This window comes from Aphelocoma coerulescens, chromosome 2, assembly GCF_041296385.1.
Source record: "Aphelocoma coerulescens isolate FSJ_1873_10779 chromosome 2, UR_Acoe_1.0, whole genome shotgun sequence".
NCBI lineage: Eukaryota > Metazoa > Chordata > Aves > Passeriformes > Corvidae > Aphelocoma > Aphelocoma coerulescens.
In genome coordinates, this window is record NC_091015.1 from 8,075,063 (window position 1) to 8,094,658 (window position 19,596).

At 39.6% G+C, this 19,596-nt stretch overlaps 1 protein-coding gene across 4 annotated transcripts in view; it reads left to right on the top strand.

Annotated features, from left to right (window-relative positions):
* The window catches only part of RBM33 (RNA binding motif protein 33), a 101,526-nt gene that overhangs the window by 75,148 nt on the left and 6,782 nt on the right, over positions 1-19,596 (top strand). For 2 of the 4 annotated variants that reach the window (XM_069006399.1, XM_069006401.1), the window contains exons 16-18: positions 5,776-5,979; positions 7,363-7,551; positions 19,411-19,499. In XM_069006399.1, coding sequence (XP_068862500.1) covers positions 5,776-5,979; positions 7,363-7,551; positions 19,411-19,499 — 482 coding nt within the window. The remainder of the gene's footprint in view (positions 1-5,775; positions 5,980-7,362; positions 7,552-19,410; positions 19,500-19,596) is intronic. The other 2 variants (XM_069006400.1, XM_069006402.1) reach the window with 2 other exon arrangements.

The window sequence follows — 19,596 nt, forward strand, 5'->3', positions numbered from 1 at the left end:
GCTGTTTCATCACTTTTGTTGTCTGATGTAGCTTATTACTATGTGTACTTTGAGTCAAAGCTAGACCATTAATATATCTTAAACCAGTTGTTAATGATGCGTTGTCTGTTGATAGAGTGGCATTTTCTGTCCTGGTGGGAGAGCAGTTTTCTTAACTACTGCTATTCTTAAAATAAAAAAAAAAAAGAACCTTTTAAAGGTCTAGAAGGCCTAAAAGAAGGCCTCCAGGTGTTTCTCTTTGGCATTTGACAGATTGAAAACAGATCGTCAACTGTTCAGAAACAGTGCTTGGTCATGTCACTCGGGTGTGGGATATTTGGCAAGTGATTAGGCTTCCTATTCCCAGCTCCCCAGTCTGTCAGCCAGCTGTATCAAAGTGGTAAAGCATTTGGAGCACCAGTCAGAGAGAAATAGCTCGTTATTAGGGTTTGCCTTTAATATGCATTTCTGCTAATTGTAGTGAAAAAATACTTGTATGTATTAGATGAAAATCTGTTTTTCTGTGTGGTTTTTGCTTTACATTTCTTTGTTACATGGGGTTCACAGCTGTCTGTGTAGATTTCTGTCTTTTTACTACAGTTAGTTACAGTATCAGTATAATACAAGTTTACCTATGAAAACCTTTATACCTGACGAGTAGTAATTTCTCTTGCCCTGAAAGTAAAGATGAATTTAATAACCTAAAGGATGTTTTCCTTGCCCAGCTACTGTGATACTTTAAAGGTACTAATTTCTAGAAATACTGCCTTAAACTGGTAACAGATGAGGGGTTTCTTCTTTCTTACAAGAAATCAATTACAGTACCGTTTTGGACTGAGATTTCCCTGCAAGATTTAAGTCTTCATCGTGTTGCAGAGAATTTGAGTTGTAATGCAGCTCAAAAAAAGATCACAACATTTTGCTTTTCTGTGATATTTTACACAAATCAACCAGAGTTTATTTATTCCTTTTAAGTGCCTTATCCAGCATGCGCATCCCTTTGCTATTGGATGATTTTGAATTAGCTTTACAAAGATTACATGGATAGACACAGCATTGTGGTAGTTAATAGAAACCTGTGCAGTGAGGTCTGTGGGCTGCAAGATCACTAACAGTGCCAATGACAGTGAAGTATGGCCTTATCGAAAGGAGAATTCATAAGAGGCTGCCCTGGGACACTGCAGCACTGTCCTTCTGTGTATCCTGACAATGTTATCTGTCCTCTCAGTACGGAGTATCAAATGTCTGTCACGAGTACAGAAATTAATTTAATGTCACCTGAAGACATGCAATTAATCTTTTAGAGGTTTTCATAATACCTTTACAGAAAGAGTTGCCAGTTTGGTGGATTTGGATTTTGGGGTTTAACAGAAGATAAGGAAAATTAATTTTTCATCAGGGTTAATACAAGCTAGCAGGGCCACAAAGGCTGAGAAAAATGGTTTGGGAATTTGTCAAGTGTTGTCACTCTAGAATAATGCTGCTTAACGTCTGATAGGTGTAATCAAGAGTTGAGATTTCTATAGAGGGGGATTAATCAATTTGCTCACTACAGAATGCAAGTTGGTGATACCATTCCTTCATGGGGTTTAAGAATGAAAATAAGATTTGATCTGTCAAATTGCAAGCAGCTCTGACAGTATCAATAGGCGTTTTTATCAGTACATTTTAAAGCATTTGTTATAAATAAATTTGTCCTGCTAATGTTGGTGGCAAATAAACTTCATCTTCGTCATAAAACTGTCATAATGATTATGACAGAGAGCTCCAGCTTGCTAAATTCAAGCAGTCCTTCATAAAATTCTGCTTTTAGAATTTGTGATCTCATATTTGACAGAATTCTTTCAATGTTGCTCAAAACACAGCACTGACTATATATAGATCTGTATAGTGAGAGGCTGATGAAAAACAGCTTTGATAGATATCAGTGAATTGGTTCTAAAAGTCATGGCCATTGAATGGCATCAGTTCTTTTTGTTAGTCTAGTTTCAGGTCAAACTGCAGATTCTTCAGAGCAGAGGTTTGAAAAACATTCACCATGTAAATCAAATCCTTTTACCTCTGTTGAGCTTAGTTTATATACACACAGTTTTTGAAATTATTTTGGCACTGCATGCAATCTTTCACTACTTGAAATTTGAAAGATACTTTTTATACTTGCCCCTGAACAGAACTCCTGCAACTTAAAAAAAAGGCATTTTCATTACTCCAGCTTTAATTGAATAATGGAAAGTTTGTTTCAAGAGAACTCTTTCCTGGCAAGATCTTAGGAAGGCAGACCTTTTTTAAAACTTGGAAATTCAGAGCTCGAAAGTCAGGATGATTTATAATCTAGAAATTAAGGAGTAGACAATAAGAGAAAAATACTCTTCCTTCGTTGGTTTGCAGACAAAGAATGGAAATTCCTTTTCTGCACAGGACTTTAGAGGAAATTTGAAGTATAAAATCAGAGCTTGTATCAATCAATCCTAGGTATCTGTGGTGGACTCTTAAGGCATTGTACCCAGGGTCAGCATTTTGTACATCAAATTAGATGAGACAGGCCATGATGATGAATAGATGAATCTCTGAAAAATTTACTGCAGCCCTGTACATTGTAAAATACTATAGGAAGGAAAACAGATAAAAATGTATTTTGACATGAGAAGGCTTAAAATTTTAATACCTCCCTCTGTTGCTGCATATTTAAGTGTGAGGAGGGCAGTGATGTAAGCTGGTGAAAAATTAACAGTACAGAAATTGTCTTTAGGAAAAACAAAAGTAGATTTAAGATGAGCTAGACCCGAGACATTTTAAGTAGAAGAGATGTTAGCAATTTAGCTTCTGTGATTTAGATGGCATTTGGGGTAGGTGCTGCAGTACAGCTTCAGTGGACTTACCTGAATTACTTAACCTGTAATTTGCTTTGTGTTTTGGTGCCAGTTCATAGGACAGCTCATGAGGGAACATCAGGAGTCAGCATATGTACAGTCATCTTTACAATTGTATGTCCTTTCCTCCAAAATGTCAGTGTTCTCCTATGAGCATGTGACCTGTCAGTAGTGTTCTGAGGGTTTGTAGCTTTAAGTCCAGATGTTAAAAAGCTCTTTTCAGGTGTTTTGCTCAACTTAGTTCTTCATTGTTGTGCCTAGAAGAGCCACCTGTTGTTGTCTTGGACAGTAGTTTAAAGGATGATGGTGGTGGTGAGAGTAATTTGGTACTACATAGGTTGCTCATTTTGGCTCAGACAAGCGTTTGTCCTTGCACTGTCATGTCTTTAAGCAGTGAAAAAGGAATTGCTGCTAAAATGCATCTTCTGTGTTGTTTTACCTGTTGGCACATGTCAGTTAGCAGTCATGTTTTGTTTTTATTTTCTTAAGAAAACCACCAGGTTTTATCTTCAGTTGAAGCCAGGCTGCCTGTAGCAGGAACTAATGTCTTGCTGACATGCTCAGCTCTGTTAGGCCTTGAGCACCACATTGCTGGCTCATGGACCTCTCTTGAGAAGCAGTGCTGCAGTTTCATGTCTGCTTGCCCTCTTCAAGTTGTCTCAAAACCAGTAAACGTTCAGAGCAGTAATGGGAAGAGAGGGGTTGATCCAGTTTCCTTTCCTTCTTTTTGCAGGAACAAGCAAAGCTTGTTCCATCCCCTTTCTTTATTGTTTTCTGTAGGTTTTCTTATTTCTGAAATGTATCAATTCATTAAAAAGTCCACAGCTTTCACCTTTTCAGACTCTTGCCAGAAGCATTGTGGTAGCAGCAAACTCCAGTGGTGGCATTTGAGACCCCAGCAGGGAATAGACCCCATCAGATTTTTCATCAGTGCAAACCAATGTTGTGTGCTAATGCCTTTGACTCTGTTATAGTTCTGTGTTCAGTTTATACCGTTTTATTTGGTGATAATTGAGCTTGGTAGTTAAATATTGGGTTGTTGTTGGCCATCCTAGACTTTTATGTGAAATGATTGTTTGCTTTTGAAGTTTCAGTAATGAGCATGTTCGATGTGTTTTGTACCTGAGGGCTTTGCTCTCAGATGCTCTTCCGATGTGCTGGGATCGTTTTTTGGTTTGGAAAGAAATGGTTGCAAATATTTATGGTTCTCACAGCAGGCATTTAGCAGAGATTAGATTTTAAATCCCAGTTATTGCATTTAAATTCCTCCTAGAATTTTTTTTGTTCTTTTTAGTTTAATCATCTTCCAGCTGCTGTAGGTTTGAATAAAAGAAATTATCTGATCAAGGCATAGGGCTTATGGTGATGCTGATATCAGAAGTAATACTAAAATGAGGAGGATTTAATGCTGTTTACCTGGTAAGGTTTTGTGCATATGTTTGGGTTTTTCAGGAGTGCTCTTGCTTTTGTACTTTTGAATACAAATTAAAGAGAACTGAAGGGAAAGCTTTATAATTTCTCACTAAATGCTACTCTCAAAGGTTTACATATAAAGTTTTCCATGAAGACTTTGGGCCATTCAGTTCAGCAGAGAAAAAAACCTGGTTTTGATTAGAGGTGGAAAAGACAGATACAGATTTCTGTTGCTTTCTCGTTTTGGACACTGTGGGCAAATGCCATGATGAGCTTTAGGATTTTCCCTGTGACAGATTGTGCTTTTGAGGTGTAGTGCAAGGAGGTTTGAATCTCATTTGTCTGGGATTTAAGTACTCGAGAACTTGTAGCCTGCATATACTTTATAATGCAGAGGCCTTAATTTAGAGGTGTAAATTGTGAACTACTGAACTTGCAAACATGAGACTGGCTTACATACCACAGACTATTTCTTATCAAATCTTAGCTGAGGCTTAGTAACCAGTCCTCACTAAGTGTTTCTTTTGCTTTTCTTTAATGCAGAGCGATACTAATTTGTATTCTCAGTAAAGATAATCTTGCTATTAGACCATAAATGTGTTCCTTCTGCACCCTTGTGTTTTGTCTCCTTACCCACAAGAAATGTGCCAGTTAGCATGAAAACCTCTGGTTCGTGACATGTTACAGATGCAAAAGGAGTTTTGGCTTGTGAATATTTAGGGAAAGGGAAAAGAAAACCCTCTGTAAGTAAAGGTAATTTCATAATATTTTACTTCTTTCCCTCAGACATGCCTTCTATTTGAGAGCTTTTGCAGGATTACCAGAGGTTGGCTAGGGACTTAGTCAAAGACAAAGACCCTGAGATGGTGTTTCACCTTGCTTATGATTACAAATATATATATATTAAGAGCTTTATAAGGTGAACAAAAAAACACCTTGAGGAACTGTTCCAAGTACAGATAGTGTCCAAGGGGGGGACTGCTTAAAAAGCTGCTGGTGGAGAAGTTGGCAGAATGAGTATGCACTTCAAAATAAATGCCAGTTTTTAACTAAAGGAAGGTTGGAGGTTTAAATATGAGCAGAGCAGTTGCCTGACTTTTCCAGCCTCCACAGTTCTTTGCTCCTTCTTCTGCAGTGTGTATGTCTCTATGTTAAAAAAAAAAAGTAATAAATAACACACACCATAGTTCACATGTAACCTGAAAGGAAGAATGATTTGGAAAGAGAACTGAAAACATCTTGTTGCTTTGTATATGAAAAGACATGATTGACCATTGTAATTATGATAAAGCCTGAGCAAAGGAAACTGTTCTTCAGTTAGCATGGATTTATCTTAGGGTGAAGTGTTAATTTCCAGGCTGAGCCTTGGCACGCGCCTGCCACGGCCCCCAGTTTGCTTTAGCAGGCAAAGCCCTGGATACTCTCTGAGTGAGCTGGAAGGTGGCAGGAGGCTGCTCAGGGCGAGGGTGTGCAGTGCCTGGACACTGAGCTGCTGTTGTGTTGTTGATTTCAGCAGGGGGGAGAGGATGCTGGCTTTTTTCACCCAGAGGGCCAACCCCAGCGGCCTCAACAACCCCCGGAGCCGAAACAGCAGCCAGTGCGGAAGGTCACATTGACAAAGGGAATGCAGCAGCACCAACAGCAGCAGCAGGCACAGATCCATTCACCAGCTCCTCAAGGAGTCAAAAACATCCAGGGAATCCATCAAGCTAAAAAGGTGATTTTTAGATGCATATTGCTGCTAGAAGTTTCACTGTCTAGCTGTGTTGCTCTATAAATAACCAGCATTCTGTTTGTCAATTGCTAGCGCAGGGCTGCATGACCCACGAGATGCATAATTGCATATAAAGCTTTTAATCTAGAGAGACTTGTTTGTACCCAGCACAGACTGGCAGTGCCTGCAGGTTGCTTCATCTGCTGACGTTCTGGCCGGCTCAGCACTCCCGGGGGAAGTGCATGTGTCCTGAGACAGCTACTGGAGGAGATGATAGATATCCAACGTGCTTTCTGGCTTTAAAACCAAGTGGTTTTTTGAAATTGTGCTTAAGTTTTTATTTTGGCTGTTTCCTGCATATGCAGGAGCACACAGTAACTGTTTCAGGATGCTCTCTGCTGGATCCCCAAAGTTGGTATCGCTCAAAACAGTTGGTGGTCTTGTAACTTGGTTTTTGCACCGATCGTGCACTGGTAGGAGGCAGGAAGGGTCAGGGTGTCAGCAGCGTGTGCCTTCTCTGCGTTTGCAAGCTGGCACACTCCTTGGAAGTGGCTGGCATTTCGGTTTTTAAGTTAGTTCTTGGATTTGAACTGTTGGCCATAATCTCCCTGCTTCATGTAAGGATAAAGTTTCATTGCTGATGTGGAAGGGTGTGAAAAGTTATTACCCATCATAGGGTTTCCAAGTGGGAATCAAGAAACTCTGTTGAATGTTGACTCAGTGTTAAGTGTTAACTTTGTTTAATGTTTGTTACTCTGTTTCATTGTTATTTTTCCTCTCTCCAACTGTTCAATATTTAATTTGCAAGAATCAAATCCATGCATTTCCTGCTCCAGAGTACAGGGGAGAGGAACTTTGAAAAAAGTTACTTTAAAGTTATTTAGCCATATGCAAATAAAACTCCGTTCTGGTAACAGACCAAGAGTTGGTAGCAGTAGAGATTGAAGGTGCTTCAAGCAGTTTGCTGATCCTGTGAATACATTAAATTTAACTGCAGGTAAAGAATAGAAAAAGGAGAGGGATCACCTGTTGGATTTTTTTGTCCAGATTCAAAATATGGGAGCTGAACACATGCTGCTGATGTGATCAGTGTTGAAAACTAAGTTATATATTTTTGCCTGAGGTCTTCCACTGCTCAATCTGTGCTAGAGCTGAGGCTTCTAGGATGAATGCAGTATATATAACTCAACATATAACTTGTTATCCTGCTAAAAGAGGTTTGTATATGTTAATAAGCGGCCTTTCAAATCAGCAAACAGCAACAAGCTGTTTTAAATCAACGTAAAATCTTCGAGTAAATAGCCAACTTTTATATCCTCTGTCAAGTGCAGTAAGCAGAGTCAGTGGGTAAGTAAATCAAAATACTGTTACTTTTGTTGTTGGCAGGTCATTATGCATGGCAGAGGCAGAGGAGTAGCAGGCCAGATGGGCCGAGGACGCTTGATGCCAAATAAACAGAACCTGCGAGTGGTGGAGTGCAAACCTCAGCCCTGTATTGTGTCAGTTGAAGGGCTTTCTTCATCAACTACTGATGTCCAACTGAAAAACCTGCTGATGTCAGTGGGACCCATTCAGGTAGGTCAACCTTGGTTTATCATTTTTGTGCCAAAAGGCTTTCATTCCGGAAAGCTCAATTAATTCCCTGACATTAAATACAATGCGTGTTTATTGGTAATTTATGTTTGAAGGCACCCCCACCCACACGAGCTACACCTCGTAGCAAAGACAAGCACGTGATGATACTGCAGCACAGGAGGCACAGTAGGACTTTGCTAACCATCACATTCCTGCTGCAAAATTCTCCTTCATTTTGGAGTTCCTGTGCTATTTCTGTTATTTTCTTAGGCAATACAAGCCTGTCCATTTTGTGAGGTTTTTAAAGCCAGATGGTCATATCAAAGCAAATGTATTTTTGGGTGCTGTTCTTGTTTATTGTTGACTTGCACCTACTTTCTTTTTTAACATTTACCTTTTTCTGTCTCTGCAGTCTTGGGGTACAAGCACTTAATGACCACTACCCAGTGGACGTTTTATACTGTGTAGCATCCTCTACTTTTTCAGATGAAAACACAGTTTTCTTTGGAGGATTTTATTGATCCTTAATTTTTTAGAAGGTTGTCTTCAGTAGGGGCCTGTGAGCAAGGTTATGACATGCACACACTGTTGTATCTGCTGTGCAGCTTCTGTTCATAAACTGCCTCCTGGAACTGATGTGTCAGTTAAATGACTTTAGGAAAGCAGGAGGTTTTCAAAGCAGTGAAAGGCTTAGGAGGCCCTGTCTGACTTACTGTTACTGCATTTAAAAAGATCAGTCAATGAATAATGAAAAATACAGGTGAGAAATTTTTTTCCTTTTGACAGGAACAACATTTTCAGACAAATGCAATGCGTGAATTGGAGGTGTTCTATGAGACTTCTTTATTACTGGGATCATCTCTCTGTTGCAAAACACACTGCTTTCCTAAAGATGAACACTCTGCCTCACTTGTTCCTAATTTAGTAAATGGAATAATGCTGAATTATTTACGTCATCAATTCAGAGAGGTTTAATTTGTTTGGGAAAGCAAAACTACTCTCACAAAATACTTTGTGCCTTCGTGTTCTGTAGTACTCTAGGAAATTATTCATACAGTTCCAAAGCACATTTATTCAGTGTTTACTTGCTAAATCTTGCATGAGAATATTAGGAGGAGATTAATAGAAGCCCTGCAAGGAAATCTCACAATTGAGAGAAGTTATTGAGAATGTGCTAAAAAATTTATTCAGTACTTGCTGTTTCATAGCAGACTCCAGACCCTGGTCTCTCAATTCAATGTCACAGGCCAATTTAGAAGGATGTACTTACAGGAGAAAAAACAATGACTAATTTTCTAGTGGGATTTGATGCATATCTCTGCCCTCCAGAACTTGTATTCTTGCAGGCACCATCAACTGTACCTTTGGAAATTATGCATTCTGAATCATCATCTATTTTCACCTTACCAGAAATCTAGAAGTAGTACTTGAACAAGATGCTTGAATTTATCTAATGATGCAGAATGCTTTTGTGCTAATTCTGCACTTGAATTTCAAGTCTGACTTGCAGAAGGCTAGAAATTCCCTGACTTGTTTGAGACTAAATGATGTTTCACAAGTATGAATGGTGAGATATGCAGGAAAAAAGTGATCCTTTTGTAGGAAGACTATAAGACTGGGTCCACCATATGTAATATTTAGCTTTTTGGTTTTGTTCTTTAATGCCATCTTCAGAAGTGGCACCACAGAAGTGTTAATGCACCCAAAGAGGAAGATGCAGCAACTATTTTAAGTGACTAGGCGGACAAGAATGGAAAACATAATGTTTGAAAATCTACATTGTTGCTATCCACAGCAATTAGTTTTATATAGGTGGTGCTAGATTTTCAGAGGTCAATATCCTGAAGTACACGAGTGGATTTTCCCGTGGCTGTAAATTAATGTTTTAACTATTTTTTGTGCTCAGTGCTATACAAAATCCACTGCAGCTGGGAGGTCGGGAGGCCCTGATAGCAAAGGGATACTCAGTTATTTCCTCATTCTTTCTTTAATATGGGTTCCAGGTAAGGGATTTTGCAGGGAGGAGTGCAGAAGTGAGCTGCTGAAGAGAGCCCAGTAGTGACTGGAAGGGCTCTTTCCCTGCAGGCTTTGGAGGTTCTCTGTGTGAGGACAGTGTGGGAGAGGCATGGACCAGAGCAAACAGCTCTTGGGTAGGGCAGAGCTCTGGTCCTCTAAGATGAAGTGTTGCAGCTTGATGGACTGGAATAGGAGGGATTTGGGGAGATGGCAATTGTGAGAAAAAAAGCAAGGTGAGAAATTCTAGCTGCTTTTTTAGAAATTAGGCAAGGTGCCCAGGTTTTTAGCTGGTGTATGATGGAGCTGAAGAAATAGTAAGAGGAGGGAAGGGTGAGTCAGTTCTGACTCAGTCTTTAAGATGTAGAGTATCCTGTCTTCAGCTGTTGACTATATTCAGCAGAATTTTCCTTAAGTAACTGAACTCTTTTGAGATCAAGATTTTTCATTTTATTTGTCTTCAGTGTGTTATATGTCAAACTCATCCTTATTTTTTTGCAATTGTAAATGAAATTTAAATCTGAATCAGAACTTAAGAAGTTCTTGTCGTGCCTGGATAGCGTTTTGAAATAACACATATCCAACTCCCAAATCCCTGGTTAAAGGTAAGGGTTCACAAACTGTGGCACATACACCTCTGATGTTAAACAAGCACCTTGCTTCAAAGCAACATGCAAATACAGCTCAGAAATCCAAGTATCTTGTGTATCAGTTTCTGCTGCAGTCAAGATGTGAACGTGGTAGTGGCTGCACTGAGACAGAGCTTGCAGAGAGGAGGAAGAAATTCTTCCCGAGGATCTCCCTGCTCTTTGACAGGAAGAATAGAGCATGAGCATTTGTCCCACCTGATGGAGGACCTCTGCTTAATCTTCACCTTCCATGGCATCTGTAAAGCAACTGATCCCACACCAGCTCTTGTTTCCAAATATCCTGAATTTGTTCCAGTGTGATCATCCTGTGTGTGTTTTCTCAGAAAGTGAATCTTTGCTGGCATAACAGTTTAAGTTGTGGAAAAAGTCTATAATTTATCAATGGAGTTAACAGGGAGACAGAGATTCCTTTGCTTTTCTGGGTTTGGGGTTTTATTTTTCGCTTTTTCTTGTCAGTATCGTTTTCGAGGTACAAGTACCTTGCACAAACCTTGAGAAGGGAAGTTAAAAACTTCCCTCGGTTTATGGTGTTCAATGCTCCAAGCTTTGCCATCAGCTTTTATTGAGTCACGGTTTGGGAATAACTGGGCATGCATAAGAGAGGATGGGGGAAACTTAGAGTTGAAGTTGGGAATTCAGCATTTTTCCCTTCCATCCTCCAGAAATTCTGAAAATTATCTTTCCCATACATAACCTTTGAAATACCCTCTATTGCCTAATCATTGAAAACTTTAATTCTCATCCCTGCTTCACTAAAGGTGCTCTGTTTTTAACGTGGGAGAAAAAAATAGCATTAAGATTCTCACATTGAATAGAAGAAAATCTTTGGGGCTTCAGGAACATCCCCTTTGTTTTAGCTGCCTTTTACAACTCAAACATGATGAAATTAGCAGAAGGGCTTCCTTCCAGCATACATTTTGCTGTCATACTCTTTCTGGTGAAGATAAGTTTTCAGAAACAAATAATGTACCTGCAGTAAAATCTCATTGCTGATTCTAAAATAATTACGTGTTATAAATAAAATTATGTATTCCAAAGTGTTGGAAAGTACAGAAAAAAAAGCACATCACCAAACTAAAGCCTCCTGAGGGTGGTGCTGGAGCAGTGACATTCAATACACATCCATCCGGAACCACTTGATAAAGTAGATTACTAATAAGTTGCAAAGGTCATGAAAAACAGCACTTGTATTTTTTTTTTGTGCTCTTGAATCCAGGTTTAATATTTACACTGTCTAAAGAGGCTTGTGTTCAGCTAGTTATTGCCGCCTTCAGATGAATTGGGTTTTTTTAGGATGGTGGCAGGTAGAATGGACTATTTTCTAGATCTCCAGATAATTTGAGTACTGAGGGAGTTGTTCTGTGGAGGTGTTCCATCATCATCATCTTTAATCATGTTTTCTTATATCAAATGGTTGCAAACCAATCACTGCAAAATCTCAGTATTGCTTTGTGAAGATTTAAGATCATAAATTCTGACGCTTAAAAAAAGGAAAAAAAGGAAAGATATACTGTTGTATATCAGAGGTGATGAGAATGTTGGGATTGTAGGTGTACTTTGAGTACTTCTACAAACAGGGGTTTTACTCTGCTAACATTGTCATTTCTAGTCTGGGAAAGAAAAAGCAATTCCAACGTTGATTTATGGCTTTGCTTTCTTGGAGTGACAGTGCTACCTAGTGCTCAGCTGGGGTAAAGGCAGCCACAGCCAGCCCGCTGCCCTGACTCTGCATTCCAGATTGCTGGATTTATCTTTAGTTCACAGAGGCATCAGTAGAAATGCCACGGATGCACACACCCAGAACATGGCTCTTGCAGGTCAGCAGGGGGATTCTCCTCTGGCGTAACGTGCTCAGGCTGACATGGGGATCACTGTGGTCTTTCTACCTGTGAAAACATTTTCAGCTGTTGCAGAAGCTTTGGGAGAGAAGATATGGGCAGTCCTGCTCCATCCTTGGGGCTGGGGGAAAAGAAGAGCAGCTCCATCATGAGCCTGTCCAGTTCAGCCTTGCTGTAGAGCTGTGTGTGAGCTACAGATGCCTAGCTCGAGGACAGAACAGCCTTTCCCCTCATGACACCTTGCATATGGAGAAAGAAAGCTGAGTACTTTTAAGGGTAGATAGTAGGAAGTCAAAGGTGGCAGAAAAGCAGGAAGGAGGAATAGAAGGTGGAAGAGATCAGTTGCAACAGTTAAGGTGAAATAAATACATTCTGTCCCACCCTCTGTGCCTGCTGGTAGTGGCTGGGAAGTGCCACTGCCTGGAAAGATGCTTCAGGTGTCAGGAGACTGTGAGGACAATAAAAAACATGTCTGCATTTATTGATGGGAGGGAAGAATAAATAGAATCTGATCTTTCTGTTCAGAAAGTGCCTGCTGTGCTGCTATTTGACTTGTTGCAGAGCAGCTTGGATCACACACTAGACATGATGTTGGTTGGGAAGGTTTTTGCATAGACCTGGTTTTTAGCAGCTTCATATGAGTTGCCACTCCTAATACCAAACTCACTGATTACTGAACATGTGGTTTGCAGGGCAGTCCATTTACTTCAGTGAGAGAAATTAAGTGGAGGAGGAACTTTCATTTCACATGTGTCTCCTATAGTTGAAATGAGTGCTTGCTCTAGTCTCATTCCTGCTTGGTTTCCATCTCCCAGTGCTCTGTAATCTTCCTTTTTAACTTCTTGCTCTCTGTGTAACCTCTGAGAGCTTTGGTGTCAAAGATGTTTGCTTGCTGCAAGCGATCTCTTGCTTTGTACTTGAGGATGTCCTGCTGTTTGTCTCAAGGCCTGTGGTTTTGCAGTGAGGCTTTACTGAGATAAATGTGCTGCTAACTGGCTATTTCAGTATTGTACAAGGAAGTGCAAATTTAATTACAGAGTGTGGGTAGAGGATAAATTTGAGGGCAGTGTAGATCTTCAGGCCTAAGGAAATACCATTCAGAGGGAATGGTCCTTTTATGATATTCATGCCTTGGTCACTGGTGATAGTTCAGTTGCAGAAAAAGCCAGAGCTGCTGGTTATTTTTTAAGTTGTTGAATTAAATAGTATGTTGTTTTAAAACACTTTGCAGGCAAACTCTCAATCAAAAGTCTGGTTATGAAATACTGGGTTTCTTGAATTTTCCATTCAGCCTAAGATCTGCATCTTCCCATGGCAATTCCTAAGCAGAAAAAGGAGACGGTCAAGATCAGTATGAGCTCTGTGCTTCCTAAATCCATTCCATATAAAATACTGTTCCTCACTCTAAACTAGCTTTTTATTTTAATGCTAGAAATGTGTCAGAATGTAATCTCTTTTTCCAGAGTCAAACAGGAGCATGCCCACAATACCTGTGGCCTCAGGCTGCTATCAGGAAGTGCTGCACAGTAGATCTGTACAGCCAAATCTGTAAAAGTAACCAGTCATTTGAAATCCCTTGGAAGTTATTGTATGTATTGTCAATCCTTTACACCTGAGTGGATCCCAGAAGAGGTTTTCATCCTCTGGTGAACATCTTACTAGATCAACTTAAAGAGATGTGAATGAAGTTGTTTTCTCAGAGCTGTGACGTTTGGGAGGATTGTGATATTTCAGTTTAGGAGTTCATGATAGCAGAATCTGGTGTCACACAGTGTGGCAATAGGGAAGTCTTCTGGAGGAAGAGTAAGGCCTCCCATTAAATGAGAAGTCAGGTGATGCTCACTAGAACCAGCTGGTCTCCAGAGGCTGCATCCTTCCCTGCCTCCTACCACTGGCCTTTCAAAATCTGTAGGTCACAGAATTATCCCAAACTCAGATCAAATTGCTAGTGAGGTATCATGCTTTGGGAAAGATAGAACCATATGTTTTGTCAGTGAAGATCATAAGACTGAGGACTGCTGTGATGCCTACTATTGTAGTAGTAGGCATGTACTGTGGTGACACTATTGTTAGAGGTATACTGCTGTTAGAGTAGATATTTAGAATAGTCTCGACAAGGTAGAGCCCTTTTCAAGCCTCTAAAGGGGGGGAATGATACCTTAGGTTTTAACTTTTATATTTTTCAAATCCTGTACTGCCTGGTGTGTAACTCTGAAGTTTGGTGTGGACTGTTAACTACTGTTCTCTCGTGCTGGTTAGACATAACAAACCTCTCTAGGTTTGCTTTCCAAGGACACCTCAATTGTCCCAGGCCCAAAATGTATAAACTAAAAGCCTCTGAAGAGGAGGGGCAAACTTGGGGTAATTACATCATTAAGTGAAGTTATAACTGGAGAATTAACCCTGATATGCAAATGGACCAAACTTATAAAAGAGTGAAGAACCCATGACCCAGGGTCTATCTTGGGTGGAGCCTTTTGACTGCCCAGGGTGTACCTTTGAAAGCCCTTCAAATCAATACCTACTTTTATTCTCTTATTGTTGTCTAGCCTCTGTTTTTAGGCGGCCACCCCAAGGCATCAGCTGTAGGAGTATTTGTTCTTTGAAAATGAGAGCAGCTGTCCTTAGTCCTGTGTGGTGCTCGTAGCTGCCTTGTGGTGCTGCTTCAAGTCTAAGAGCAACACACTGAATTACTTCTTGAGAAATGTGTATTGGATTTGATGGCCATGTTTTTGTAGTGGGGGGGGGCTACAGGGGTGGCTTCTGTGTGGAGCTGCCAGAAGGTTCCCCTGTGTCTGATAGAGCCAATGCCAACCATCTCCAGGATGGACCCACCACTGGCCAAGGCTGAGCCCATCAGCAGTGGTGTTTGTGCCTCTGGGATACTGTGTTTTAAAAGGGGGAGAGGGGCTATTGAATGTTATCACTGAAAAAAAACCAGCTGCCAAATTATTCAAAAGGGATGAAAATGTTTAAGTGTGTTATATTAGGAAGGTAACGTGATTAAGATTTGCAAAATGAATTAATTTTTAGATGTATTTTCCCAGCTTGTGTGTTTGGAATCAACAAAAGCAGAAGCTGATGCAGTAAGTCTTTGAGATAATGCCTTGAATATTTTGAGCTAATAAAATACCACAGGGTACACAAGGAATATTTTCTTCTGACTATAGTTGTGAACATCATCTAAATGCAGGATCAGGTCTAAACTGCAAATCACCCCAAATTCAAAAAGACAGAAATAATCCAGTAGGATGAGTATACAGTTATTTTACTTCAAATTTCTGCTGAAGTGGGGCTCTAATTTCTATGCCCAGCCAGTAGTCCATTTGCTCAGGGTGGGATAGCAGCAGTTCAGGACCTACACATGTGGCAAATGTGTGCCTGACAATGAGTGTTCTAAAAACATAAAACTTGGGGCTTAAGTAGTAAAGTAAGTAAGAAGGTATTGTTCCAAAATCAGAACACAAATCAATCTTTGTTAGATATATTTTTTTATATTTGTTTTACATTTGTTAGATGAATAATGTTCATACTTGCAAGTGAAGATAGATGAGGATTTGTTTGAAAACACAGCAAAGATATTTATGGTGGTATTGCAGGCTGCAGTCACATCTTCAGAGTAACTTAGCTTAGTAATTGTTGCTTGTTAAAACAAAACCAGAAGTTTTTTTATCTATACCCAAAGAAGGTGTATATACCTCATATACCTTAACAAACGTGAAGTGATTATGCATCATTTTTGCTACCATAGTTTGAGCGCAGCAGAGGCTGAGAATTTGTATTAAACACATTTAAATCCATTTTTTTCAGACAGTTTCCTACTGGAGCAGTATTGTTTCTGTAGCATTAGTGTATGCTTTGTTTTGCAGTCCTTAATTCTTGGTCTTAAGTCTAGGCATGTGTAATTACAGCAGTTGAGAAGATGCTTCCTTACCCTGGGCTGAGTGATGGGTGATGTTTAGGCAGTTCAGAGAAGGATCAGATGGGTTGGTTTTTTGTTTCCATAGTTATCTGTATTGACCAGTGAAATTAAATCTGATAAAGATGGTTTTCAGTAGACTTTCCCAAAAACTGATGTCTTGTTGCCAAAGCAGTTGAGTATTAAAATGCATTTAGTGTTTTAATTTGGATTTTTTTTTTTTTACTTTGGAAAATAAAGCAGTAATGCAGTGTAAGAACACAGTACCCAAACTAGTCAGTCAATAAACTTATTAATTCATTAGAAAGTATAAATAAGTTATCTATAATAATATTTAGATACTTTGCCTAATTCTGCTAATAAGTCTGCACTACACCAGAATATCTGCCTTTAGTTGACTTTTTACATGCTAATTACTGAGAAGCTTGTTAATAATTTAGCATCATGATTGTATAAACTGCAAAATCAAATTTTGCTTTTGTGCATGTCAAGAATATTAATGCAATAATAGCTCAGTTCTTGTGGGAAGCATCACCAAATGCAGCTTCTCTTCTTCAGTTGATCACAACAGGGGTCTGGAGCATAAAGCACTGGGAGAATCTGCTGTGGCAGTCGAGTGAGACCTGACATTGTGGGGAGGATCAGTTGGCAGCAGGAGAGCTGGAGGTGGATCTGGAGAGGGGAGGGAAGCAGCTGACAGCAGGACATGCAGGGTGCAGCTGGAAGGATGCATCCCTGTGTTCTTTTACAGCCCCTCTTGCTGAACTGTTCACTGAAATATTCATCCTTTTGATGATTCAAACAGGTTTTTCTTTTTTTAAAACTGTTGACTTCTTTGAAAGGAATGGATTTTGTTTGTTTGTTTTTAGTTGTAATTCCGAGATACTTTTTTTTTGTCAACTTTTAAAGTCTGTTCTTTCCAAAGCTTATTTAAGGGCTGTGTTTAATTTTTAGTCTTCAAAAGCTTAGTCCTCAGTGATAGCACTTAGTTTGTGGTTCTTTCTTTTCTAGCAAGAAAAGTGGTGTCAAGAAAGTGTGTGTTAAGATCTAGTTCTATAAATCATAAAAAAGTGAGATCAGTAAGGGAGGAAAACACAAACTACAGCATCACTTTCACTCATTCCTGCAGGAAAACCTGCAGGAGAATTGAGCTTTATCCAAGATCTTTCATTGCTGCTTTCTGCAGCGTGACTGCATTCTTGTAGGTAAAATGTGCTTAACCGTGTCAAGAGCATTCTGATTTAAAAAAAAAAAATAAAAATCATCCACTGAATGGCTTTTTTTAAAGCTAACTACTATTTCTACCAGCTCAGAAATGGGGAAGTTGCAGTGACTTACCTTTTCATCATAGCAGCTTTCAAAAAACTATAAAATGCAAATTAACCTGCTGATGCTTATCAGATTTGCTGAATCCTTTAACTTTTACTCAGCTTTTACTTTGAAATCACAGATGTGGTGGAAATACTAAACATCTGTGATTTTTCTGGAGAGAGGAAAATTTCCTGTCAGTTACAGGAAGGTGCAAAATTAATTGCTTCAAAATCACAGACAGGTAAGTTACAGAAAGTGGCAAAGCTGAATTGTCAGGCTTAGATGCAAAGAAATATGACTTATCAGGTTCCATGGCTCTTGTTAAATAAACATCTTTCCAAGAGAGTCTTATGTGCTCAAAAAAGATAGACGTAGACAATTTTAATGACAAATTTCATCTAGGCATTTGATATCTTGCTTAAAATGCTCCATTAGATTGAATGAACAGGGAACACATTCTTGGAATTAAAAGCTATTTCACTAAGAGATCTCAAAGTATGTCACCCTCAAAATGTATCAAGTGGGCTTGTATGTTGTTTCCCAAGGAATAGTTGTTTTGTCTAAAGAACTGTGGTACTTTTTTAACAGTCTAGGTGGTGATACAGAATTTTTGGAGGTAAAGTTTAAAATCCCAAAGACTGACCATCAGAGGACTGGAATCATCCAAGTGTGGGGGATGCAGCTGAGGTCCAGGCAAAATGCAGGAGCAAAGAATTATGTTCATACTTATCCATCAGGAGGTTATCATCTAGAAAAGTTTTAAGGTGTCCATATACATGCATTTGTCTGTGTGTGTATATATATGTGTGTGTATATATATGTATCTAAATCTCAGTATAAAACTGTATTGCCTTTATGTAGACACTCACAGAAAAGTAGAATGTTAATAATTCTTTATTCTGCATCCAAAGCCATAAGAACAACTGGAAACTGGAAGCTGAATCAGAACAATTCTGTCTTTAATGTGCTGCAGCATAGGCTGTTAAACATCCAGAACTTTCTTTGAGATGTTGGAAACACTGTGGAACTGTGAAATTTTGATTAAAACCTTCAGATCTGTTTTAATCGAGTTACTCTGAAATCTCTGGCCTGTGTTCACAGGCAGCAGGATTTCAGGATCATATTTCCATCCTGAGTATTCTGTGATGCTGAATACTTGTTGGATGTTCCCCCTGATTGTTGGGTATGTAACTACTTAATGTGTAAAGCTTAATCTTCTTGAATTTCTCAAGTGTCTTTTGGGAAACTATTCTATCATAACTGAAGGGCTAACTCAAAGCATGAACTTTCATCTTCATAAGTGTGGTAACACCTCTTTACCAAGGCTGCAGGACTCCTCTCTGAGATCACTTTGGCCTGAACTTCTGCTGCAAGCAGGGAGTAAGGACATGAATTCTCCAGAGCCCAGGCTCAGGTGTGCTGTAGTTTCGGAGAGCTCAGTACTACTGTTTGTCATAGTTAAAGCATTGTGAGCTGCTGCTCTCATGGTATGGGAGGTATGTATCAGATGGACTTGTCTGGGTAGATGTGTGTTATATGGTTTCCTTTTACTAGGAGGACTTGGAAGTGGTGACCTAATCCATCTCAGTGGGGTTTCATGGTGGTGCCTGTCTGAAGCTGGCCCATTGTTTTATGAAAACGGTGTGAGGATACACAGTTGAGAGATCAGAACTTACCACTTTTTTCTGTCTGCCCTGTTTAACCTGTGGGAAGCCCTGATCCCTTAATGTACATCAGGTGAATGACTCCAGGTGCTTGTGTGGGAAGTTGAGCTCTGACCAGTTGACTGCTTGTTACTCCTTGGAAGTTTGGCTGTGGGGTTTGGCTCATGTGTGTGGATTGAGTTGAAGTTGTCACCTTTGCTTAACAAATGATAGTCTGGGTTTTCCAGGTGGTTCGGTTGTTTAACACACCAACTCAAACACCTTCAGCTGGGACTGGGACTGCAGTCTCAGAAGTCTCTTTCCAGTGTGTTCTCTTACTGGTTATCAATAAGAGAACTGAAGTATGTTACTGAAAAAAAGAAATACAGCAAGATTTCAGTTGGTTTCGTGCAAAATAAGGGGTTATTGTGAAGCGGATCTTGAAGTGAATATTAAAAATATGTTTTGGCTTTTTGTCTCTGCAGAGTTTACAGATGCTTCCTCAACAACGGAAAGCCATAGCTAAATTTAAGGAGCCAGCACACGCTTTAGCATTTCAACAGAAATTCCACAGGTAAATAATTAAGCACTGCTGCCGCCGTGGTTCCGTCCCTCCTTTCAGAAGATATAATCAGTCTCCTCTGGCCCAGTGTTCCTTTAATCCAATCAAG